Source organism: Protopterus annectens, chromosome 6.part0 (genome assembly GCF_019279795.1).
Source record: "Protopterus annectens isolate FY-2018-M chromosome 6.part0, PAN1.0, whole genome shotgun sequence".
NCBI lineage: Eukaryota > Metazoa > Chordata > Ceratodontiformes > Protopteridae > Protopterus > Protopterus annectens.
Window position 1 is genome coordinate 638,827,089 of NC_056737.1, and position 27,960 is coordinate 638,855,048.

Here is a 27,960-nt window from a genome sequence, read left to right on the forward strand (position 1 = left end):
ATTATGTAGCAGGTTGTACAACATCACACTGTACACATTCATTTCACGTGTTCAGTTTGATCTTCCTATGGTGAGGATTTGTTTGTTGAAACCTCATTCTTATGTACTGCTATGATGGCTTAGTGATTAACTACTGTGACTGTAGTGTACGGGGTCCTGGGTTCAAGCCTTGCAGAGGCTTATTTTGTTGCTGGGCAGAACACGGGCCATTGGATACAGAGTGATTAAGGCATTTTAAAGCAGTTGTAAGTGGGTTTGCATGGGTTTGTGCGGAGCTAAGCACTGCTAACTTCTGGTTACAGTTTCTTACACTCAGTTAGCTTCTAAATTGCTTAGTCTGCATAGGCAGTGCTTATCCCCATGCAAACACACTTAAACATGCTTACTTTTGCTTACATACTGCTTATTTGTGCTTAAACCTGCTTACTAGTGCCTTATTCATTATGACACTGACACTTCACATGTGCATTCCCTGCAGTACTCCAGTTCATAAATATATGTTACTTAGTGGGTTTTGCAACAAGAATATTGGTTATAACGTGCATTGCCATGTAAAATAGACTGTGCTGCAGTGGGACTCGAACTGGGAATGCCTGCTTGTTAGGCGGATGCTCTGCCCACTACACTATTGCTGTGTTGCTTCATTTGCATATATCTTCTTTGTTATCCTCTTCAGCCTTTTAAGTTGATTTAACCATAGCGAAGCGATGGGCATACCTGCACACCTACGGTTAGCTGTACTTGGATTTTTAAATAAAAATAAAGGGGTTTCTTCATTTGATTTTTATGCATTGTTGCTGTTGTACACATGGGGAACTGTTGGTGGGGATATGCGTACATCTATGAGCAATCTTACTAATTTCTTACCACTTTCTGCTGTTCTATATTGCAGGGGCATGTTTATTCTGATAGATCTGCTTTCAGACATGCCTTCTGCACTTGTACATGCTCCATGTAAGCCTAGGAGCTCAGGCAGCGTGCCTTCATTAATATGCATGGCGCGCTGCCGTCCTGCTCCAAAAGGGGTGCTTCTGTGCAGGACTAAGCTTCTTTAATGACAACTCGGTTTTATTTTGACTGGTGTATTGCTAACCATTATTCTTTCACTTAAAGTTTGTTAACTGAAACCATTTTGCTTTTCATTTGTTATGCACATATATTTATTTTACTTATTTTAGCCATCTGTTACAAGATACATCTCTGTTTTTATCCATTTGTATTCTATAGTGACTCTTGTAAATGTCTGAATCTGATGCTTTTTAAATTTCTTCATTGTGTTACTGTTTTCTTCTGTAATTGCAGTCATTACAGTTAAATCTCATAACTTTATCTAACCTGTTTAATTTTATATTAATTAATTTCACTTTGAGAATGTAGCTCTTTGTAATTTGCTTGTAATTTTTTTTTTCATTTTTGTAATTTGATGAGTATTTTTTCCTGTTGGTTAAAGCATTAAACTAAAATTAACTTGACTTGACACATCTAACATTTATCTTCGGTAAGCTTCCTGAAGACTAGGCTGCTGAAATAGTAGCAGAGCAATATAACCTAATTGCAATGGAACAAGTCATTCCTACCCAAGATGAATCCAAGAAGCAAATTCATCAGTTTTCTTCAAACAGATTATGTTAAATAATCACATAGCCATAGCTTTGAGGCAAAGTCAGTAGAATTACTATATCACCATTATTGTAATCTCTTTAAAATGATGCAGATGATTCAAAAATGCCACTTACCTGAGCTGATGATAACCTCTGGTTCAGCACCAGGTTCCAAACTGACTCGACTGATGGATCGTCCAGCAACATCTGTCCAGTAGACCATTTTTCCGTTGCATTCATAGTCAATCCCCACAACTATTGAGCCCTACAAAAAATGAAGTATAAATGGTTACAGAAGGTCAGTTTGTTTTGGTATGCAGCGAAAACCAACACCTACTAAGGGAGAATGGAGACACAACATATCAAGTTGCTGTAGCAGTACTAAGCGTTTATTGCTTATTCCCAACATACATGAATCAAAATGTTAATTACAGCTTGTTTTAAACAAATCTAGGGGAAGACTTATGTATGTGCATGGAAAGGTTATGGAGGGTTCAAATTATTTTTTTTTCAATTGGCTCAATATCATATTCATCCATGCTGATGTGACAGTAGCCTTCAGGATAACCTTTTTATTTCTGTGAACAATTCTAGTAAGATATTATGAAATTAACTCTTCCTAGACTTCCATCAAGACATTTTCAGTACCAAGAAAAATGCATGACATTTATCTCAGGCCTTCTTTCAACAACTGTTTCACTTAGTGTATAATTTTGCTTAGCAGAGTCTCTAATTATGTCTAAATTGCAGGATAGCTGCAATATTTTACAGACTTTGTCTTCATAAAGACTATGCTTGATGTAATCACTTTGTACCATTTAAGAGGAAGAACAAATTCTGCCAACTCAGATATTTACACCAGTCATAAAAGAGTGAATGAAGTAGGCACACTGAATCATTGTAAAATGACCTCAATTCCAACACATTATATGACTGAGGATTACAGTGAAAGACCCACAATTTGCCTTGTCACGTATAACCATTTAATGGCTGGGGATGAGTGTAAAACAACCATTTTCATTAATTCTTCAGCTAAATATTTTATACAGGTTGGTGACTCATGGTAGCCAGAAGCTATCCTGGAACTCAGTAGATACAAGACAAGAAACTCATCCTGGAGAGTGCACCAGTCTGTCAATGCAAATACACACACGCACACACACGCTGGCACATGGTCATTTTGCAGGATTATCGGTTCAAATGTGACATGTCTTTGTGAAGTGGGAGGAGAGTGGAACACGACAAAAATCCATGCAGAAACAGGGAAATCAGTAAGCTTTACAAATAAAGCAGGAACATGAGGCCTGAAGGACTTCCACTGTTACTATGTACACAGGAAATTAACAAACAACTTGCCTGTTCCAGTCCTCATCATTTTATCACATTTGTCTAGATCATCCATTTTTACAATTGTGTTAGACTTATACTATAGTTTGGCTTTGTTTGGCTACAGGTTTTGTACTAGCTACGGCTTTGTTTGTGACTGCATGGATGAAGTCATGGGAACGTGCAGTGCATGTCAGAATATGCTAACCAACATTTTCTGAATAATGGTTGCATATTTCTACTGTCAGTCAAAGATGTGAATTATGATTGGAAGGAATGTAACAGAATACCTTTTTCTACATATTTAGTGTCTGTAGTTCTGACATATCGTTAGTATTTGTCTATCCTTGTTGTTAGTCAAGGTTAAATGTGTAGCAAATCTATTTTGAAAATTTAGTTTTGCTTGTACTGCCTTTTAGTGTCTTAGTAGGTTTATAATGACAGATGGTAATAATAAGAAGAGAAAGTATTAACAGATTGTGCCAGGTATCTAGCCTACTCTGGGAATTATTATTTGGGGAATATGGTTTCTTAAGAATTCTTCTATGGAATTCCTATACACACTTCAGAGGCATAACCTCTTAGAGGAGTAACTTCTTCCCAAAAATGCATAGTATGGTACATTTGGTACATGTCTGGTTTAATGTGAAAGGATTGCTACACAAGGTATAGAAAGAATTTTAAGATTTGCTAAAAATGTTATAAAGCATAAATTCAGTGCAAAAATGGGTATCAGAAGCAATGAATTAGTAAAAGAGTATACACCCGAGGGAGAGCATTAGCAGCAACTGAGTAAAGAGGGTGAGTGAGAGTTATATCAGCTGACTTAAAGGTAAGCAAGTGATTTAAGTGCAGCACAAAAGATTATGGATATACAAGAAGAGACACAGATTCCCAATTCAGTTACCAAGCTTATGATCTACTGGCCTTCAAGAAGCATGAGTGCTGCAACCCCATATTGATATTTTCTACTGTGTACATGTGTATGTGTCTCTCTCTCTCTCTCTCTATATATATATATATATATATATATATATATATATATATATATATATATAAGTGCATGTGTGTATATATACATATATAAAGTATATAATGATCAGTTGCACATTCAACAAGGTGAATTAAAAAACACCAATGTGGGGGTGTAGCACTCCCCAAATCAGTGTAACTATCTATTTACCAACTTAGATTGTACAGCAATGGGAAAAGGAAACATTCAGAAGTTTAGCTGCACTTTTCAATCACCTGCATATTCAATCAGCTGGGCCAGGCTGAGCCAACTTCACCTGTGTGTTTGATCAAGTGAATGTTAACTATAGCTATATGTGGATATATACACACACATATACATTTCAAAACAGCGAGACCAGAATGTTGACTGTTCACATGAGCAAACAGCCAGATTATTAAGATGCACAATATCAAGTACACCTACAGTAGGAAACAGGTAGTCCTGCTCTGCAACAGTGAAAGGCAACCTGTGCATTTGAGATCGACAGTCAACAGAGTACTGGAATATGCCCTTTCCCCATGGATTGCATAATCTGAGAGTTACTAAATATAATAAGCAGAGGGTATTGAGGGTGCTTGGGAGCAAATATTACTTTGATGGGTTTTTTTTTGTTGTACAGTCAAAATGCTATCTTTTCTGCTGTGAGACATACACGATGTTGTGCATCTTGATGTTTTTGCCATTTGCTCATGGGAGCGGTTGACATTCTGGTCTCACTGATTTAAGAACTGATGTCATAGTATATAGACAATCCCAAAGGTGAGCAGCAAATGAACCAAGGCTAATAATAGTGTTCCAAGGTCTCCCAAAGGTGGATTATTAGGTTTAGGTTTAGGTCAGATAAACCACCTGGCCTGAATGACAAAGTGCAAATTAAACCCTTTTTAAAGAACAGGAGGGTGTTTAGAAATAAGTAACCTGAGTTCAACATTTGAGATATATACATATATTTCAGGGCACTATTGACAGGAAATAGACACCCTTCATAGGTTGTACATACTCCCCCTATGCCACATGCGTTTGAGACCCTTATCCTTTCATCACCTTTTGATGGCATATACACCTCTGTCCCTGACCTACTGGAGTTCCCTGATTTTTCCTAACAATGATTCTATCCAGATATCTTTGTACACACTCCCACTCCTCCCTTACACTTGCAAATGCTTTTTGAACTTCAATTTAGGTCATAGAAGTCTGATGCATTTGATATGTGAATAGTACCTTATTACATATAAACATGATGGTTTATGATGAGGATGCAGATTACTGTCCCTTGTTATGGCTACATTGAATGTACGGTGTGCCTTGTTGTTAATTTTTATTAATATCAAGAACAAATAAGAGCTTTAAATGTTGCTTTTAGTATACATGCTATTTGTGCAGTATATTATTTTAAATATAAACTGTATACGCATGCTCTATGTTATGGCCAACCTGGCGTGACTGCCCTATGAATAATGCTCTTCTTCTGAGCCAGAGGAGCGTACAGATGTGCTCTTGAAGCTGCGCATACCTTTTAAAAAGTATAACAGTATTGAATAGATTTTATCCGGGTTAGAGGAGTGTACAGACGCTAGTTTGTCACTACGGCTGTTCTGTAAGTATAATGGTGTTGACTAGATTTATCTTCTTTTTTAACAACAGTTAAGATTTATAAAAGCGAGTGTAAATCATGCTACTGTTTTTTGCTGTATCAAGCCAAAGGTACGTCACATAAGCAAATATGCCTCGGGCTTTTGGATATAGCCTTACAACTTATTGGTTCATGAAATGTGCTTATCTTTAAGATATTTATGAATACATTAGCATCCTAACATTCAGTTAGGCACATAAGTTTGACACCAAATAAGAATCCTATTTAAAATAGTTTAAAATATTTTAAAATATTTTTTATGAACAAATATTTGTGTATGGATTGATTTGTTTTTTAAATATGAGTATGTTTTTAAGAAATATATACGCTATATGTGTTTGTTTTAGCAGCGACTGTCTTGACTGAAGTGCCTATAGAAGCATTTCATATGTCATTACGTAGATAATTATATGCTTTGGTTAACCAATAAGATCCTATGTGTTTGTATTTATATTAAAGCAAATCAATGGTTGATGTTAGTCTGATGAAGCCAGTCGGCGAAAAAGCTACTACTACGAATAAAACCTTTTATCTTGACAAGATTTACACAGTGAATTTACGTTTTTGTTTCAACAAGTGTTTCATTTTACGTTTTATAGCCAGCTGGACTACGTGCATGCTTTGGGAGACCTTGATGTCATAGTATGTTGACTTTCTGATATAAACCCATATATGTATATGTATATACACATATATATATATATGAGAGAGAAAGAGAGAGAGACACAGACAGTGGGAGAGAAACCATGATGCACTGTTTGGGTGAACATCCAAGTGGACATTTTGTCAGATGTTTTGTTTCATTGAAACAGCTAAGTGGGATGTATACTAAGTGTGTGGCTGTGGATGTGTATGTGTTTGGTAATGTATGTGGGATAGGTTTACAGTAAGGTAAGGAGACAGATTACGTGTGTTTGTGCAATTGAGAGTGGTTAGAGTTAGGTTAGGAAATAGATTTACTGTGTGTGTGTGTGTGTGTGTGTGTGTGTGTGTGTGTGTGTGTGTGTGTGTGTGTGTGTGTGTGTGTGTGTGGGGTGTGTGTGTGGGGTGTGTGTGTGTGTGTGTGTGTGTGATTGTTTATAAGCATGGTGTGTATCTCAGCTATCTTGAGTAGTAGTACAGTAGTAGTGCTATGAGAAGGGATTTTTTTAACTTAAGTGCACATTACAGTTAGGGGCAGGGGTAGGGGTAGGATTACTAAGGTTGGAGCAGTGAGGCTGTCACTTAGAAGGCACACACTCCAAAAGTGATAATAGTTATTAGGGACCTGGATACCTTCGCTGACAATGAGCTTTACTTTTACCATGTCTTTAAGACAGTTAAGAAATCTATCTTAGCTGATTGCCAAAGGCATATCCTCCCAATCCAGGGATGTTATCAGCTCTTTCTACACCGCCATTATTAGGTGTGTAACTTATTATAATGCTCCCTCTTTAGCATGCACTTGACTAAACACATGATACAATGCATAAGACCATGGTGCTTCCTCTCTAAGAAAATCAGTGGCCTGAGAAAGTACAGTTGTGTACACTGACCATAAATATAGATGTTCGAGTGTATTTACTGTTGCAGTCATCACCTGTGGGGTTATCCCTGCTGTGGTAACCCTCGGATGGCCCGAATACCAGTCAATGTTTTTCTGCATCAGCTGCTGTCACCTGTAGACTGATGTCATGTTGTCAGTGCTATAAAGCAAGGCAGCTGACACCATTACATCAGTTTTTTTTGCCCTAACCAATCAGAAGCCCCAGGAGATAAGGCATAGAAAGCATGGTGGTTAACAACCACCCCAATAAGCTTATGTCTCCTAAAAGAAAGAAGATATAAGGGGGAAGAAGGGAGGGAAACCAGGACTGCAACAGTGAATACACTTGAACATCTACATTTACGGTAAGTGTACACAACTGACTATATTCTTTGTGTTTCACTGTTGCAGTCATCACCTGTGGGAAGATTCCCAAAGCTGAAGACAGGGGTGGCAGGATAGAGTAAAGACCTAGGCAGGGGAAAGGAGGCTCTGCTGTACTGCAGATGCAAGCCCTGCCCTAGCCTTGGAGAAAAGAGGAAGGTGGTAATGCTTTGTAAAGGTATGGACAGAGGTCCAGGTGGCAGCTTCCAAGATGTCCCTGGTGGGGACTCCTCTGAGGAATGCTGTGGACGTGGAGGCTGTCTTAGTGGAATGGGTGTGAACAGACTTAGGGGGGAGGTTTCCCATGAAATCTGTAGCAGAAATGGATACAGTGTGATATCCATTTAGAGATAGTCTGCTTGAAGATGGGCTTCCCCTCTGCCCCTAAGGCAAAAGTGACAAGAAGTTGGTCTGTTTTTCTGAAGGGTTTAGTATGGTCCATGTAGTATCTGAGCTGTCTGTGCATGTCCAGGGAGTGCAGAATTATTTCCCACTTGTTTTGAGGATTGGGGAAGAAGGTAGGCAGATTAATGGCCTGGTTGAGAGTTACATTAGATATCACCTAGGGCATAAAGGAGGGGTTAGTCCTAAGGGACACCCTGTCTGCATGGAAAATGATGAAGGGCTCAATGGCCATCAGGGCCTGCAGCTCAGAAATCCTTCTGAGTGAAGTGATGGCTTGCATAAAGGCAGTCTTCCAGGACAGGAATTTTAGTTCTGCTGAAGCAGCAGGTTCAAAGGGAGAGTACGGTCAGTTTTTCCAGAACAAAGTTAAGATCCCAGGCTGGCGTGGGAGGCCTTCTGAGACACCTGATGTTAGAAGCCCCTCGAGGAATTGCTTAATTAAAGGGTGAGAGAACAAGGGCTGGTCCATGTTAAACCGAGCAGAAATGGCTGAAGTGTGGATTTTAACCGAAGAGAAGGAGAGGCCACTATTAAGTGATTCTGCTAAGTATTCCGGGATGAGAGGGACAGCAGGTTGGGAGGAACTGGCCCCTCTGGCCTGGCACCAGGAGCAGAATCTTTTTAATTTTCATGCATGAGATCTTCTGGTGCTTGGCCTTCTGGCCTCTGTGAGAACATCCAGGACATGCTTGCTTAGCAGGGGCCCTTCCCTTACCTTGGGAAGGGAAACATGCTGGATAATTAATTTAAGAGTGAACAGATCACCAGGCTTGAATACTATTGTGCCTTTAAAACCTGCACTTAAAAATATTAGGAATATGATTAGCAAGTTTACTTGAATGTTGCTTCATTCATATAATGTATTCACATCCATAGCTATTAGTTCTCTCTTATACATTCCTATAGCAAAGAGAAGCACTGCCCCTTTAATTACTATGAAGGAAATTATACCTCTCTGCTAGCTGGCTCCCTTTTGGTTTGTAACAAGGGCGTGTCACAACTAAATGATGAATGGCAGTGATGCCTTATAAATACATAAGCTGAACAGTCCTTTTTATATGATCTGAGGAAGGCTTATTTGCCGAAAGCGCTTATCGGAAGACTGAGGACTGCTTGTTTTTTGTTATATTCTTTTTCTTTTTATTAAAAGTTTTTACTATTAAGTTTTACTGCCGTGGTGGACATCAGGAGTTTTTAGTAGTGTTTGCCTTTTCTTTTTCTCATTGGTATCCTTCACAGTGTAAGAAAGTTTCTTACCTAGTGCTTAGAGGGAAAGTTCCTGGTGAATCTAGGATGTTGAACCTGAAAGAAATCTTTTACTGTTTGCATAGATTTTGCTTTGTCTTCCATTTTTTTAAGCACCTCTTCTGCTTTTTCCCCAAACAAGCGGTCTTTGTCCAAAGGTGTATCAGTTAATTTGACTTGACATTATCAGGTAGAGGTTGTTCCTTCAACCATGCATGTCTTTGAATGACAGATTCAGACCAGGGGTGGCCTTAGCTGAAACGGCGCCCTAGGCGAAGTACTGCTCTGGCACCCCCTTAAGCCCCACCCACACCAGCCTCAAGGAACACCCCTATTTGAGCCACACCCACAGATGGGTCACTCCCACAAAAGCCACTCCAGTTTTCAATGTTTAAATGCATGGAAAATCAGAACCAGGTTTTAATGATTTTGTTCTGAAGTCCCTAGTTCAACAGAGACGAAAGCGCTTAACTTTTTAATAAAGAAAATCTTATTTTTTATTGGCTGTGTGTATTTTGAGAACTGCATCACTCCAGGAGGTTTTTGGTTTCAAGTATTATTTAGCTTCATGGGTGATGCTATTCATTTTATGGAGTTTGTCTTGAAAGAAAATAAATAAAATACCTTAGTTAAGCATGACATAGTTATAAAGCCAGAAGAAAATGTCTTACTGGATCCCTGAAGCTTGACAGGTGGTATCACTGGTGTTGGAGTCAAAAATGAATGGCACCATCACACTTTGCAATGACTTCTGTAAACTTAAAAGGTCTCTAAAATAGAAGCGTAGCTAATGCCTAGAAGATATAAATTAGTAGAAAGGTTAGGGAAAGTACATTACTTTATGAGGCTAGACGTAAACAAAAATCTTACAGGCATTCCCCTCTAACAGAGCAAGTTAAAGAGCAGACAGCTTTCTCTACCCTAGGGAGCAGACTTCAGCAAAAAAGTGTTTTTTAGTTATATCGGGTCTCAGTCACATTTCAAAGAATGATGTTAATTTACAGTAAGGACTGAGAGTTCCACCTGCTAAGGATACAGACAGTTCTGGATTCAATCTAGCAAAGGATTTGAGGGCCAACCCTTCTAAATGTACAGCTGGAATGCATGAAGCCTCCACAAGGTACGGTCTGATGAAACTTCAACTGGGAAAAGTACAGGCTAAAAGAAATTGCTCAAGACCACACATAAAGAAGCAAGTAAGAGCTTTTTATGGCTGTATAATTATTGCAGAAGATTTATGCCTCACTTTGTCATGATAGCATGCCTAATAACATAGCCGACTAAAGTCAAGGCCCCTCATGATAGTTAACTGGTCTGAAGAAGCTCAAATGGCATTTGTGACTTTGAAAAATGCATTGTTTGTGCTACCTGTGTCAATCATGCCGGTCTTCAATAAGAACTTAACTGTGAAGATGGAAGCTTCTAATGTGCAGGGTGAGGAACATTCTTTTTTGCTATTTAATCAAGAAACATCTTCCCATAAGAAACCAGGTATACAGCAAGGAAAGAGACTATCTAGCTAAACAGTGTCAACACTTCAGAATTATCTACTGAGAAAACAGTTGAGACTGGCCACTGGTTATGCCCACCTTAAAATTATTTGCCAAAGATTACATACACATTGAGGCATTTAAATACTACATACAATGATGCATTTCCTACCCTGTCACTCCTAGTATATGCATGTGCCCCTTTTAATAAAAAATGCATAAACCAAGGCCCAAAAATCTATTGAATCCCCAGTGAAGTCAGGGCAGGCTCCTGAAATTGTGTCCAAGTCTATGAATGCGTCTCTTTGCTATCCCTGCTTTAGTGTCATTAGTCTCAAAGGTTTACAGACTTCTGTGTAGGGAAAATATACAATTATAACGTATACAATAAACATATAGGATAAAAAATGAAAGAAATAAGAGGAAAATGCATCACAGTGTTACTGGAATCTTATGACACGGTGCAAAAGGTAAGTGTTCCATCTGTGGCAAAACAATGTATATGGCTGCAGCATGATAAATGAAAGAACTCTATGATTATGTGCTAGCTCCTCAGCCTAAGACAACCCAACCATTTCTCTGCTGACCACAGGCTTGGAGTGATGTTAATGGCTTGTCTCACCTCTGTGCCCTGGCTTCTCTATTTATTTGACTCCTGTGTCAAAAATGGAGTAAAGGGTTATGTGAAAACAAGTGCATAAACCCTGAACAGTTGGAACATGTATGGCTTGTGTTGCATTAGAAATAGCCTTTAGTAGTCCAAAACAAAATGTGAGCATAACCTGGACAAGTTCAGTTAAGCAGGACCGAATTAGGTGCAATTGGAAACTTGCCCCAGATATAAAACTCTGAAAAAAGTAATAAAGCAAAGTAAACTGAAAGATGCTGTAGAAGAAAATCTGTTGACGCTACTGTTTGAAAATAGATTTTTGCTATAAAGAGGGTGAGAACTGCGTACTCTTTGGCAAAATTACACTTCTGTTCTAAAAGGTAGACTAATTTAATGTACCAGTTTCTGAACCTTGTTGGTGCCCAAGACCATGGATTTGGATATACAGAGCAAAGGACAGTTTAGTTTCATACTAGGAAAAATATAGTCTGTTCAAGACATATTACACTAAAAAAACATTATTTTCGATTATTGCTAAGATAAAGCAGTTTTTTCTGCTAAAGTTGTTTTAAGCCTTAGAATGAAAAGAATTTTCTGCTTCTTTTTCAAAGTTCTTGGAGTGCAATTTCTTCTATTAACTAGAACATTCTTTTCTATTACCTGCAATAAGCAGCATATTGGAAAACTATGCTCTGACAATATGAATTTGCCATGTCTGTAATAATATCCTGATGTACTGAAATCAGATTTGCAATCATCATACAAAGCTCTTTATGTGCTTATCAGAAATAAACATTTCTTAACACTCCAGTCCATAACAGGGCTGAAGTGTAAATCTTGTGCAACCAACAGAGAGAGAAACACCACTTAAACCATCTCTACTATACCCACTTTCGTCTAACACTGACTATGTAGGAGCACATGATTCTGCATGGTGAAGTGCTAAAGGTACAAATCCACTGACAATATCGTGAAGATAATATGAAATGGATATCAAAACTGACACGCAAACTATTAAGATAGGAAAATGTGACTATTTTATGTAAGGAGACTGAAAGAAGTTAACTAGTAAAGCAAGCATAATGGCAGGATTATGCAACATCCAAAGGACCACTATACATCTGATGCACAACTACCTGCTGAATACAAATCCAAAAAGAAGACTTTAACTCCAGCGGGTTAGCAAAATGTTTGTATTGTATCTAAACATCATACTGTTCTCTCTCTCTCCCACCAAAATATACTTATAATAACCCTTGATATAGCAGGCTAATCTTGTAATTTAAATATATTTACTTGAAAACTTTACTTTTTTTTTTTTTACTTCAGATGAAGTGGCAAAACTGAATACAAATATTTCTCATTCTTGCTGATCTTGAGTTAATACTTAGGTAAACTGAATTCATAGCTCTATTTCTTGTCCTAAATTTAATTTATGGACTGAAACAGACCTAATTAATTTTGGAGTGGTGACATTGTTTTAACAAATTCTATGTGCTGTTTTTATATTCCTGTACCCACTCACTATTCTTTCAATAATGCTATTGATGTTTTATCAATGACAACCCTGGAATGAGTGATTTACGGAACATCTGCTAGCATGTACGCTGACGCAGGTCCATGTTGCAGACATGAAAGTCTGATGATTCTAAGTATCCTGGGCTCTGTGAACTATGATGTTTCTGAAAAATTCTCAGGAGAAAATGTACTCACTTTAATATACCATGTATGCCTGACAACACCCTTGTTTCACTTAAACTCAAGCAATGTGCCACTTTATTGTGTTAATCTGAAGCATTCTCACCAGAGATATTCTCAGAGCCCACGATTTTAAGAGCAGCAATTTGTATAGAAGTCAACACCCACACCATATAAGAAGACTAAGATTGACAACTCAATTCAAAACAAATTGTCTGGCGTATGAGCTAAGACAGTTTCCCCTAGCTTGTTTGATGGGACGGTTTCAGGCATTGCTAATCACGAACAAAGTTATGGTCGTAAAGTCCAGCTCACCACTGGGGCACACATAAGAAAAGATTATGAAATGCACTTACTGAGCTGACCAGCGAGCTAAGTGATGCATCCGATCCAAAAAACTAACTGCAGAAAAGAGGAAAAACAGTAGTTTTCACAACTAACCGCTAACCCAGGCCAGAGCAGGAAAACACAGCAAATTCAGCAATATTATATTTTATCTGGCGTTGCATAGCATAAGCATGAAAGCTGCCTGCCTGAATCAACTTACTTACCTTCAAAAGCAAGCAAGCACAAAAAAATGCAAAAATCCAAGTTGGTAGACCGCCGTAGCCCACGTGGTGAAGGGAATCAGACCGCCGATAATCCACGCCGACCAGTCCACAGGTCAGAAAGAGGAAGTAACGACAGCCCACCTCTATCTCATCAATGAAGAAAGGAGTGAGAGGCGGGCGTGAGCTGCATTATATACTGGTGATTGGAGCAGTAGCCAGGGATGTCAGTGGTATACGAAAGCATCACTGATTGGATGCTTTAAATAATCCTCAACAAGAGCAGTCACTGAGACTCATCAAATACATGGGCAGGGAGGGAGGGAGAGAATGGAAGAATACAGTAGGGGACTGTTCTATGTGCTCTGGTGGATGAATCGTGCGTAATTACGGAAGTGGGGGAGGGTGCAATGCTAGAGTTGAAAAGTGGAGAGAAGTAAAGTTTAAGTTAACTCACTTAATTTGTGCCCTTTATGACTCCGGTCTTTACGACGACCTAGGCGGTTGCCTAGTTCACCTATGCCTAAGGCCGGCCCTGATTCAGACACTGCTGCCCTGCTAGAGGCTTCTAGTGCATCATATCCGCAGTGTAACGAATGCCTGGCCACTTGACAAGTGGAGTGCAGTAAATCTGCTAATTCCTTAGAATTGGCACAGTCAGGAAAAGTAGAAATATTTTGCCTCAATAGTTCCAAAGTGTGCTGTTGATATTTTAACATATGGAACTGACAGTTGAGAACTCGGATGGCTTAGGTAGCAGAGGTGTATACCTTTTTACCCCATCTGTACAGAGCTCTGACCTTGTTATCAGAAGGAGTAGGGTTCTTTGCAGAACTAGGCCTGCCTCCTTTGGGGCTCTGTGTAATGACCTCTGGGTCTGCAGCAGGATTTCTGTCCAGGTATTTGTGAGTGTCTGGTACTCTGTAATACCTGTCATGCTTACTGGGAGCAAGAGGAAGGGCATCCAGAGCTAAACTGGATTCAAGGTAAACATCATCCACCACATCTAAAACAGGGGGGATGGCAAGAGGTCTGTGCTGAGGAAGGTCTAGAAATTCTCTTAGCCTTTTCTTGGACTGAGGGAAATCCTGAGATTCCCATTGGAAATGCTCCCTGAGGGTATGGAGGGTTTTCCCAAAGGTGAAGTCTTCTGGTGGGGAGGCAGAAGGGATGGATTCCTCTGCATCTGAATCCTCATAAGCAGTAAGAAGTTGTTGATCCTCTTCCAAGTCTGAATAATCTGATTCCTCAGAATCTTGCACTGTTAATAATTCAGGAGAAAGGAGCCTTTTCCTTTTAGAAGAAGAGGCCTGATAAGGGAAATAAGACCTTCCACCATCTTAAGCATCTGAGCCTGGGGTGGAGGGGCAGGAGGAAGATGGTGGCTAGAGGAAGATTTCCTAGGGGTGGCCTGGCTTCTAGCCCTAAGAGAAGTCATCAGTCTGAGATTAGTGGTAGTTGGGTGAGAAGACGTTGGTTTCTGACTAGAATCGGTAGTGCAAATGACATCCTCGGAAGCCAGTACCTGCTTAGCGGCTCCAGACCTAACAGAGGCAGAGACAGCCAAAGGCTCTGAAGACAAAGAAGATTTCTGCGGCATACCGGACTCTGAAAGGGTCTCAGTAGAGGCCTGCATGGCAATCACATTGGGCATCAGGGGCTGAAAAAGTGCCTCACTGAATTCCAGAGTACTGATGACCTGTTTAGCGGAGTCGTCAGAAGGCTTGGCCTTGTGAGGTCTGTCTCTATCCTTATCCTTATGCTTTTTTGGAGGTTTTGCTGATGGCTGGCTAACCGACCCCATATGAGAAGACGGTGGATGAAAGTAGCTATCTATAAAAAGAGCTCTCCGATGAATAGTTCTCATGTTAAAGAGAGCACAGAACTGACAGCGGGCTACATCGTGGTCTGGGCTAAAACAAGTGATGCAGTAAGAATATAAGTCTCTGTGTGGGATTTGCTTTCCACAGGTGAGACAATTGTTAACTTTTTTGGACATCGGTTAGTGCAAGAAAAAGAGATCCCCAATGGGGTACTTAGCTTTAGACGTTTTCAGCTGTGATCCGAACTGCTTCTGCTATGGGCTCCACAGCAAAAAGACTGATGTAATGGTGTCAGCTGCTTTGCTTTATAGCTCTGACAACCTGATGTCAGTCTACAGGCGACAGCAGCTGACACAGAAAAACATTGACTCTGGTATTTGGGCCAGCCGAGGGCTACCTCAGCAGGGATAACCTCACAAGTGATGACTGCAACAGTGAAACAGGAAGAACATCTATATCCTAAGCAGAATACCCAAAAGATGCACTCCTAGCCTTAATCTCATAAAAACTCTTGCAGGGGAACCTTTGATTAGCTTACAAGGACTCTAATGACACTAGCTTGTGTGACCTGCACATTTGCAAACAATGCAACACCACATATACCCACACTAGAGGCCTTAGCTTCTTCCAAAGAATAAACAGAACCTGCTGTAAGGAAAAAATTACTTGTCAAAGAATTCTACTACTCTAAAATAATCTCCTTTTCCATATTAAATAAAGTAGTTCCCTAACCCTCTTTAATCACTACTTGGATGAATGGATGCAAATAGACCCTTGGGTTGGCCAGTGTAGCACTTATGGGAAGGGCAAAATGTAATGGGTAAGTGAGTATGGTTGTGACTATGCTACAAATGACACTACGTGTTACATACCTATGAATCTACTGCCCATGATACATAGGAACACAAATGGGTTGGGTTATAGAGACCCTGGTGGTCATTAGCCCAGTATATACCTGTGAACCTATAAAACTACCCAGATCAGTAGTCTAGGAATACTCTAGGAACCAGTAATTTTTGTCCTCCTCCCTACCCAAAACAAATGTGGAACACTCTCTTGTCATGCAGATCTGTGCAGATTGTGAAATAAAAAGGGAGTGGAAGCTGTCATAAAAATGTCACACAAACTTTTAAATGTCACACCTACAAGTGATAAAGAAAAAGTCCTCCATACTGTGGAGTGACCATCAGCTGCTTAAAACATGAGCCACAATACAGCCAGGTTACATTAGTCATTTCAAATCTTATGCCAGTCTCCCCCCTGTGATGATGATGATGACACAACTCAGCATGTTAATACCTTTTCCTTTGAAACTGCCAATACACTTTTAAACAACAAAATATTCATGCCACATTAAATTCTAGTAAACCCAAAAGTCCTACTAAGCATGGTAAAAACAACAGAACTCTCCAGTGCTACAGCACGGTTACTGGATGGATCTTTTTCAAAGGTACTAAAAATGTTCATTCAGTATTACTCCGGTATGTCAACAAAACATTCATGTAGAGGCAGTTCACATGTACAGTGCTTAGTAGATTTTATTTATTTATTGATTTATCCATTGTTGACCGGGTTAATCCCACTAGGCTAGTGGTCTCTCTACAGAGGAGACCCAAGGTGGTATTTATACCCGCTTGGGAAAATTTGTCCACGATATAGGGGAACTTCCTATATTGTTATCGAGAGGTACTATGTGATCTTTTACATCCACATGAGCTACCACCATCTCACGCAGACAGGACCACTGTTTAAAATCTCATCTGAAGGATGAAATGGTTGTCTCTCCCATTTGCTGCATGTAGTGAGGTAGTAAGTTTATACTTTTGAGAGTAATATGTATTTCTTTGATGGAAAACTGAAGGCATTGCATTTTTAGGTGTGGGTCTTAAGGTGATGCAGATGGAATAAGATAAAAATTAAGATGAAGTGGTTTTGGTGGAGAAGATGGATAGTGAGGAGGAATGTGTAGCAGAATGTCAGCATGGTAGTGGCACAGATTAAACTGTGCTGATAAAAAGACTTTCACTATGAGACTTTTGTCTGGTCATGTGAATTCTTAGGCTAAACAGCTGGAGTCATGTGAGGTACATGACGGTGATATGATGGAGTTGTGTGAGGTACATGACAGTGATATGATGAAGAAGCACTGCAGCACTCTGGTACTGCTGAAAACAGTCTGCTGGAGAAGGTCAAGGTAAATAAAGTCTTTGGGATATTTGGACATGTGGTTCATGCAATATACCACCTGATGAGTCTGGAATATAAAGCGATAAAGAGAGGAGGAGGAATTTTTAAGTTAATGGTCTGTTACAAGGGGAAGAATGTTTGGACTGACAATATTTTATCAAATCAATCCAAGATGGTGTTGTGGACAGGATTCACAAAACAAAGAGTGCGCACTGAAAAGACATATGGGCTGCCATTATTTTTGTAGGTATGTCAAGGTTGTTTGGTAAATCATGATTATATTGATTCAGTTCATGAGGAAAAGTAGGTATTGTGGCAATTTTGACAAATAGGTGTGAAGTGTACAGTAAGGCAGCATCTTGTATTTTTTATCATGATTTTTCAGGTACTACATATCAATGAAGGTAAACCTTTTCAGATGTAATAAAGGAATGTAAGAGACACATTTTTACATGCAAGTTGATTTTTTTGGTGTTGTTGAAGGTATTTTTTTTAGGTGGTACACAAGTATTCATGGATTTGAGGTTGGAGTTAGTAAGGCTGTGAGGGTCACTGAGGAAAACTGAGATGGATGGAGGACAGAATAAAACTCTTCTGGAGTAAGGGGGGGGGGGGTTACAGATCCTCCACTTAACTGGGTTTTAGAGGATGAATGGGAAGAAGAGCTACAAAGACATGATGAGCCTGTTAGTCTTATCATGTGTCCACTAAGCTGCTTGTATTGGCCAGAAAGAGCTTACGTGTCTCCATGACTGTTTTACGTTTATCATGTTTTGGTTAATGTAACTATTTGGATACTACAAAAGATGTGCATTATCAGAAGATGTTTGCCACTGCCTGCTAGCAAGTCAAAAGAAATCTGTCAGAAGCCAGTGTACTGGTGTGAACAAAGTCAGGTAAAATAGCATTGCTTGTAAGTGAATGGACAAGCCTTCATGCTTACTATTGTTCAATGCAAAACCCTTCCGCTGCTGCTGGATTATTAATGTTTATGACCTACTGATGCAGTTTCTAAGAACATTAATATAACACATATGCTGTGAATTTTGAGTGCCAGTTAACTATTTCAGAAGTTCCTGAATTATATTGTTTGCATTTAATAAAGGCACAACTGAATGTCTGAATATGTTGGATATGAAGAATCCCAAGTGTTTGTAATAATGGTTTGTTTAGTCTGCTAATCTCAATACCTAGATGTACACTTGTAAATTTCAACAATATAGCAACACACTGAAATTATAGAAGCAGGACATTAATTTAAATGTGCTCTCTTGACAGACAAGTTTTAAAATATGTCATGAATAGGTAAGCCTCTTGGCATAATACAGAGGTGAGGTTATATGGGTGGACAATCAAATGCAAAATGTTTACAGTATATTTGTCTTATACAATTTTGATCATCAGAGGTAACATTTTCAAGGATAGTACACCTCAAACTAAAATACTGGTTGATTTCAGTAACCAGTTTGTCAGCAGTAAGTTTTGTAAAACAATTAGGCCAAATTACTGCCATCAATTATGAAGATTTGTCAAACTGAAAAATGAAACTAATTTGCAGTATTACACATTCTTATTATTAGATATCCATTTGAAACCTGAGCACTATAGTACTCAAGAACTAAAAGAAATACTGAGAATGATATGCCTATACTAGTGAATAGTCACCAGTGTACTCTCAGCCAGCAGTATGTGGCTAATTCTCAGCTAGAGTGCCTTCTATGCGGAGTCTGCATGTTCTCCTTGTACTTGCTTTGGTTTTATCTGGGTACTTCGGCTGTCTCCCACACACATGCAGCTGGTGAACTGGTCAAATCTACATTGTCCCCAGATGTGTGTGAGAGACACAGAAGAAAGGCCTGGCAATCTACGTCAATTCCATACTTACCTAGTAAACTCTGGATGGTGGCAGCTGTTCATAGGATCCCTGTAAGAGTCAGATGCAACTCAAAAGCATGAATGGACCCCGGGAACTATCGCCCTATAAGCCTGACTAGCTTGGTCTGCAAAGCTATGGAGCGCATCATCATGGATCTCATTAACAAAGACATTGGGAACCTCCAAACACTGGACCCTGTCCAGTTTAACTTTGTTAAGGGCAGATCCTGCCTTCTAAACCTGGTGGACTTCTTTGAGGCAGTTACCAAGGCTATAGACAAGGGAAAGATGGTCCACACAGCCTACCTAGACCTCACAAAGGCCTTTGACACCATTCCACACTCAGGTATTATGGACAAGTTCACCAGCCTGAACATAAACCCCTAAGTCATGAGATGGGTTGCTAACTGGCTCACGGATAAAACCCACATGGTAAGAGTTGCGGGAGCTAGGTCTGACTCTAAACTGGTTACAAGTGGCGTTCCCCAGGGCTCAGTCCTAGGACCCCTCCTGTTCGGCATATACTTCTCAGAGGTACAGGCAAGCACAGGAGACTATGGCTGACTGCAAACTAGGGGCTATAATTGACTCTCTGGCTGACACAGACATCCTCCAAAAGGGTCTCACTGAGACAGATACCTGGTGTCAAAACCATGGTCTCAAGATAAATGCCAAAAAGTGCATAGTCATCTCCTTTGGAAAAAACAAAGTACCCACAAGCTACCACATAGGTGGTAGCCCCCTAAATCTGGAAGATGTAATAAGGGATCTGGGGACCCAAGTAGATAGTAACCTCTCCTTTGATAATCACATTGCCAAAGTGGTTAGAAAATCCTTCTATGTGGCCCACCTAATCACAAAAGGATTTGCATCCAGATCGAAAGAGGTCATTGGGTCCCTCTATGCATCACTCATCAGACCCATCATAAAGTACAATGCCCCATTTGGGATGTACCTTACAAGACACCTGCAACAACTGGAAAGACCACAGAAGTACCTCACCAAGAGGATCACTGGCCTCAAGTAGATGCCCTATGCAGCTCAACTGAAGAAACTCCAGCTGTACTTGGTTGCATACCGCCTACTCAGAGGTGATCTCTGTCTGAAATACAAGGCCATGTCCAACTCAGAATTGATGGACATGCTCCACCTACAGAAAACCATATCCCCTCGAGCCACACGCTCCAGGGATCTAAACCTCACCACAACAATAAATAGGACGTGCTGGAGGGATAGATTCCTGTCCCAGAGGCTTCCCATGCTCTGGAACAAGATTCCAATCTACATCGCTAACCCTCTTCAAGAGAAACCTTGATGAGTGGATAGGAAACAGAAAGTTTACCCCAGGGATCACTTCAATGGGTCTGCTGGACAGAGGCACAGGGAACTAATCTAAGGGGGCAGCGAAAGCCAACACATTCCGGCTAGGCTTATAAATGGATTCGGGCAGATAGCCTAGTACCTACCTATGAACCTATGGTTATATCTGTCTGAAGGCTTGAACGGTCATCACAGGCATCCAGTTTAAACATTAATAATGTTGTCTTGTTAAATGTTACTAATTAGGATGGCTTGCTTGATTTGTTTTAAAAAAAAAAAGCTTAAAGGGGAAGAATGATGTTTAAGATTCTCCTGGATTTTTGGTCTTTTTTGCAGCATGTTGGCACTTGGCATTTCAAGTGCCAACATATCAACAAGGAGCCTATAAAATAGAATACTTGCAAAACACTGCTACAAACCTTCAGAAAGTCACAGAGATCCTAGATGTTCTTCTGCAGCTAGTACACATCCTGATCAAATTAAAAAAAAAAAACAGGCTGCTTTTTCTGCTTCTCTTAACTTACATGGCATAGAATGTGAACATCAGGATAAAGCTCACAAACTAAAACTAGCAGCACTTGTATTTTTATTCTTTGTCACATGCTTAGACACAGCCATGATTACCACAGAAAAGCTACGTAACAAGTGAAAAGCTCTTGGGTAATGTCTAAGAAAAACTGTTTCCAGGATTTATTAGTGATTAGCAACTCTAATGTGCAGTCACTAGCATGCACGTTCGCAGTTTTGCATGTAAATGTCAAGACTGTGGTGTCTGGGAGATTTCTCGTTTCTCTAGGATATAGTGACAATGGATTTTGTATAAAAATGTAGCGGGAGAGCTGCAGGAGGAGTGGACATACAAAAACACATTTTAACATTTTTAAACTGTTTTTTTATGTGCAAGAGTATATACCCAGACTGTGTACTTGGATTCATTTTCCACTACTGACCACTGGCAGCATAAGGGGGGGGGGGGGCTGCAATCCTCAATGTGTCATCCCTCAGAAGAAACATTAAAGTGAAGTCCCATCCACTTGACTTGGTGGTAGCTCAGGTGGATGTAAAAATATTCCATGGCATCTATTGAAAAGAGCAGTGGCTTTATTAGTTTATACTGACAGGTTCATAATTAGTTACTAGGCATGTAGTCCAGAAAACCACTGAGAAACCTAGCTCAAGTTCCCTGAAGCAGTCTGCTTAATGGCTTGTTTAAATTCGTATAAAAGGCAAATGAAGGCTGAAGGAATGAAACCTTGATAACAGGAAGCAGCTCCTTAACAATTCATAGCCATATTCTTCTGCAATAAATGCCAAGATGATGGACATAAAGGCCCCTCCTCTCCTACTTAGTTCATATCAAATAAGGAAAATAAGACTACAGACACAAACAATATTTCTGCGTTATGAATACTGCACATGAGGGACACAAGCAGCACAAATTTCACATTTCAATTATCTTTACAGGATGTAGAGAAGAAATTGCCTATATCTCAAAAAAGGGCACCTCACCCTATTAACCAGGTACCGGTATATTGGGCAATGCTCTACTATGATGTCAAACTACAAGTTACTGCATGCTTACCTTTTAGCGAATCTATCCTTCATCATTCTTTATGCTACCACATGCTATTCTTAAAAGAGACATGACTTTTTTTTTTTTTTGCATCAAAGCAAACAAAAAATATAAAAGTCAAAAATGGTAAAATGTTACTGACAAAACAGTTGGATTTTTTGGGACTTTACTGAGTCTAAAATGGATACAGAAGGGTGATAATTTTCCACTTTATTTTCCTGGTAAGACCAAACCTGTACTGTCTGAAGAGTAGATAAATATGTGATTTTTATGGAGTTTGTCATTTTTATGCCAGAGTACACTCAACCTGTATTTGTTTTCATGTTCACTGTTTGTAATACAATCAGTTTGCAACTCTGTACCAAGAACCCGTTATATAATTTTGCCTATGTATAGATGCACTAGAACATTAAAATGAAATCACAGTAATTACCAGAAACTGCACTTAAAAATCATGGGTATAATTCTTGTATTTCATCTCAGGAAAATGGAATGTTATTGTTTTTTTTAAAGCATAAACCAGTGTCACAGTGGATGTGTGCAGTATTCGAGCCCAGTTAACACAAGTACAACCACATAACTTTTCAATGCTCATGGTTATGTTAGCTCTTCTGGCAATATAAAAGGATCACTTACTGTTATGGTGACTACACCAAAAAACATCTGTAAAACCACTGTTGTATGATTGGTGACGCATTCAAGAAAGAAGTGATAAGGATCATTGCAACACTTCACATTCGTGTGTGTGTGTGTGTGTGTGTGTGTGTGTGTGTGTGTGTGTGTGTGTGTGTGCATGTTTGTGGCATGTACACTGGAACATAGGTAGCTTATCCCAGCACACACCTGAGACTAGTGTTAACTAAGTTGACTAGTATTCAAGTGGATATTATTTGCACCATCAACAATGAAAACTCAAAGCAACCACCCTGGCCACTGATTGCTTACCCACAGAATTCCTACAGTTAGTCTATCCTGTAGCCATACTCATAAATAGATCAATATCAGAGAACAAGGTCCCTGTTATTTGGAAAACCTTACACATTCTACCACTACACAAGGGAGGCAAGTCCACTAAATTCACTAATTACTGCCCAATTGCCATCCTAACTCTTTATCTAAAATCTTAGAGAGAGTTATCCATACCCAACTAATGGACTGCCTACTCAAAAACAAACTACTAACTAACACCCAACATGGTTTTAAACCCTTCTACAGTACCACCACAGCTCTAATGTCCTTTACTAACACAGTTAACCACTATAGAAACAGTGGACAATTTGCATCTACCATATTTTTGGACTTATCCAAAGCCTTTGATGTAGTTAACTATAAAACACTTATCAATATTCTCTCCAGTCTAAACCTTTGTTCCTCCACTATCACATGGTTCCAAAGCTACCTATCAGGGTGTCAGCAGGCAGTCCAATGGCAACACCAACTTTCTCCTCTTCTTCAAATTGCCTTAGGGGTTCCTCAAGGCTCCATCCTTGGGCCATTACTATTCTCTCATTTCACTAACTAGCTCTGTACCTCCACACCAAATGCCTCAGTAATACAATACGCTGATGACTCCACCCTAATATGTGCAGCTCCTACACTAAAAGACCTCCACACCTTAACCCAAGACTCATTTCTCTCTCTCAAAAGATGGCTTACAAACTCCCAACTCATTCTTAACCCCAAAAAACAAAACTACTTCTCTTCAGCCTATAGAGATTCCCTCTGACATACCACTTTTTTAACATCTTGTCTGAAAAGTAAAACAGTGATCACCACAACAACCCACACCAAACTACTCGGGAGTTGATACTGACAGTAACTTGAAATTCGATATTCACATAGCACAAACTATCAAGATTGTCAACAAAAAACTAGGTCACATGTATCAGAACAAGAAATTTCTCACAAAACACACAAAAAGCACAATAGCTCAGGCACAAGTCTTATCTACCCTTCTGTATGCCTCCCCAGTTCTAACCAATCTCTGCAAGACAGACTTAAACAAACTAGAATCTTGCTACAATAAAATAGCCAGATTTGCAACAGAGGTCACATATAGGACTAATCACTGTACATCTCTCAAACAGCTAAATTGGCTTGAACTTCCTCAGTTGCTACAATTTAATCAACTAACCTTTGCACATAAAATATTCTATCACCCTGAGAAAATCCCAGCTCTCCAAAATCTAATTCAGCCATACACACTAATAGAACTTTATGCTCCAGTAATCAAAACCTTCTAAATACAAACAAAACCAATAATGATGTTGGGAAGTCTCTCTTCTCCAATTCTAATTCTAAAATATGGAATAAGCTACCAACCCCACTGACCTCCAACTGCTCTACTACACAATTAAAAAAAAACTCCTTAAGTAACACTTTATGACCACTTGGTTATGCTTTTATGACTCTCCTGGATAAGCACCTCCCTCAATTCATTACAATTCATCTTATAAGAATATTAAAATTCACAGTGAATCTATCATTAACTGCATTAAGCTAATGTGTTAGTATCTCATACTGTATATTACACCTTACTTAACAGGTCTTCTCAATCAATTATGCTTGTACTAATTTGTTGATTTGTTGTTCATTTAATCACTGTCACTATGTCTATACAGCCTTTGTAACTTAATCTCTATGTACTCACAGGAATGCTGTAATATTGAAATGTTTGTTAACTCTGATATGTCAGTAACCTAGAACATTTCTACCCAGGCCTCCACTGAAAATGGACATGTGTCCAGTCAGACTTTCCCGGTAAACAAATATAAAATAAAATAAATAAATAAAATGACACCTTTAATCCATATATAATGTTAGGATGTTTAAACATATATCAAAACAACATATAAAGAGAACTTATTCCTGTAACAACACATATGAGCTAGATAACACATTAACTAAGCAAATATAAAATAAAATAAATAAATAAAATTACACCTTTAATCCATATATAATGTTAGGATGTTTAACATATATCAAAACAACATAGAAAAAGAACTTATTCCTGTAACAACACATATGAGCTAGATAACACATTAACATTACTGAGTTTTTGAATTCTGCTCTCTTAAAAAGGAACTGTCACATTAACATGGAGGAGACTTGAATAAAGTACAGTAAGGATTCACTACTAATAAATACATTTATTGATGTACTAATAGGATTAAGTATTTTGTTCACAAGACTTATAAGGACTGCCTTGGAGGAATTTAGTTTGAGAATCAAGAGTTCAGTAAAGTGGTTAGGTCATAGCACAATGATTAGCATTTGCCTGGACTTGGCTGGCAGTTACTTTCTGTGTCAAAAATAACATAATAGAAGAATATTTGATGTGCATGTTTAAAGGACATGTATGTGCTAACCATAACTTTGCTTCATTCTAGAATGTACTTCCTCCCTAAAAATGATGTCTACAGTATCACATAAAAGTAAAAGTGTGACTTATTTTTGTGTGGGAAAATGTACTTTGCATTTCTACACTATGACATGGCCTAGACATTATAAATGTGTCTTCCCCCATTTAGTTTTATAGATAGTTCTGTGGCTCACTGCCTTTTTAGATGGTTTTATGAAAGCATTACTAGTGAATTTTTTTAAACTTAAATACCTGGAAATGGTGCTCACTTTATGCTGGGAAAAGCCATTCAATGTTCAGTAAATAAGATAAAAAAGCAGGTCTTTAAGTGTTCAAAACCCGTGGTCCCTAATTTCAGATCCCTCTTACTCTTGCAACATGTGAAAGCTGTCAGCTCCATGGATTCTTTATTGACTGACAACTGTCATTTCAAAGAGGTAGTAAGCAAATGTTCAGCTGCCTGTATTTTCAATAGTTTGCTTAACTTTGTAGATAAATGGATAACAGCAGCATTTTACTGGCCAAAAATGAGACAAGTTTACATATTTGGAGTTGCAGTATAACTCATCTTGTCTCCTCATAAAAAGAGTTCACCAGCAACTAACACTTTGGAAGAGTTTCGGTTTATCTGTTTATTACACTTTACTGTCCTCAGATAGACACAGTTTCATGATGCATACATTTAGGTTGTGACCAGCAATGAAACCTACAGAATCTTTGCTTTCTAGCCTCTGTCATCCAGGTTGAGACAAATTTCTTTCTGAAACAGTATGAGAACTGAATAGGAAAAAGGTGGAACCTTCATGACCTGTGACAGGGAAAGAGTGGAAATAAAATCAATGAAAGGGTTTTGAGGCACTAAACAACATAGAAAAATAACTATGGAATGAACTTAACTAATTTGAAGGGAGTTCTTTTAGCCAGCTGTAACAAGGTCAGTTGGTGCAATGGGCAAACCCCCAGTTGGTAGCAGGCATGGCCCTTCGTCCTCACTCACTGCTGATGGAGAACAAAAAGCCTCCATCAGACATACAGCAGTTATGTTATTAGATTTTTGTTCCATTTCTGTATAATAGATCTTTGCACTGCTTTCCATAGCTCTCAACCTTCCATCTCCAAAATGAGGAAAACTAGCCCTCATAATGTAGAACAAATGGGCAAAATGTGGAACACATACCAATGGCTTACTAACAACTTCACCTAGGAAGGCCATAGGATGGTTAAAATATGCTGATTTTACATATAAAGAAGATCTTTTAATGAATTGATATGATTCATTTATATTTACCATGGATTTCACTTAAAAAAATTCCTAACACTGAATGTGTGACAGAGTCTTTCAATGTGGAACATAGAGGAACTTTGAGGAACATGAACTTTTTAAGACCCCAAATGAGGCATGTTCCTCATAATGAGGTGCACTTGAGAGGTATGCTGCTTTCAGAAACTGTCTACAGTTCTTCACATCCATACACTGCAAGCAAATTGTTTAAGCAGCCACAATATCAAACACTTCTAATTAAATAAGTATCATTTGTACTTTCAGTTGCAAGGATGGATCAGTACTCATACCCAATAAGTACCTTTCCTTCAGTGCCAATTTTAGCCCCTAACAGTTTGTGCCCAAGGCAGCCTCAATTTTCACCCCACACTAGCTATGGCTTTGAATAAATGACACTACAAGGTCATATTACAGGTAAAAACAAATACAATGCACATGAAATTGTTTGCAAAAAAGAAGTAAAACTACCATAAGGAGATTAGTTAAATGTGAAAAATGGTGTGTGTGAGCAACAGTTGACTCCAATTTTAAAATATATCAGAATTCATTAAACATTTTTGTGACAGATTAATAAATAATGCAATAATAAAAACAAGTATACTGTACATGAGGAGCCAGTAACGTTTTAGCTTCTTTTGTATCAAATCTGGTGCCGCTAAGAGGTAAGTATCCAATCTGTTGTCCCTGTGCATACAAGAGAAAAGTGCCTGTTGGTGGGATGACTACATCAGGACGTCGAGTTGGCCGAACAGTTGGAGGAGCAACACTTGGAATGCCTGTTGAGAGAGGAAAAAAGAACAATGTTAACACTTCCAACCTAAACAGCTAAACATAATATGGAAAAAATATAAGAACATTTTTTCTACTTCTGTAGCAAAACTAATCTAGAAAGTACAGTTATGTAGGAAAGTACAGTTAAAGTAGGAATTTTCCATAAATGTAGCTGTTTCAGTAGATTCACTTTTGCAGTCCTCGCTTTTGGTATATCTTTTGTACAGGTAGTCTGACTGACTGGCCAAGCTTCCTTAGTTTAACCTTCCCCAGGGCTTTGGCTGCAGC

The 27,960-nt window shown here is 38.9% G+C and overlaps 1 protein-coding gene across 1 annotated transcript in view; it reads right to left on the bottom strand.

The window, feature by feature from the left end:
• The window catches only part of NID2 (nidogen 2), an 891,289-nt gene that overhangs the window by 111,813 nt on the left and 751,516 nt on the right, over nt 1–27,960 (bottom strand). Inside the window, exon 16 of the mRNA XM_044074330.1 lies at nt 1,737–1,866. Coding sequence (XP_043930265.1) covers nt 1,737–1,866 — 130 coding nt within the window. The remainder of the gene's footprint in view (nt 1–1,736; nt 1,867–27,960) is intronic.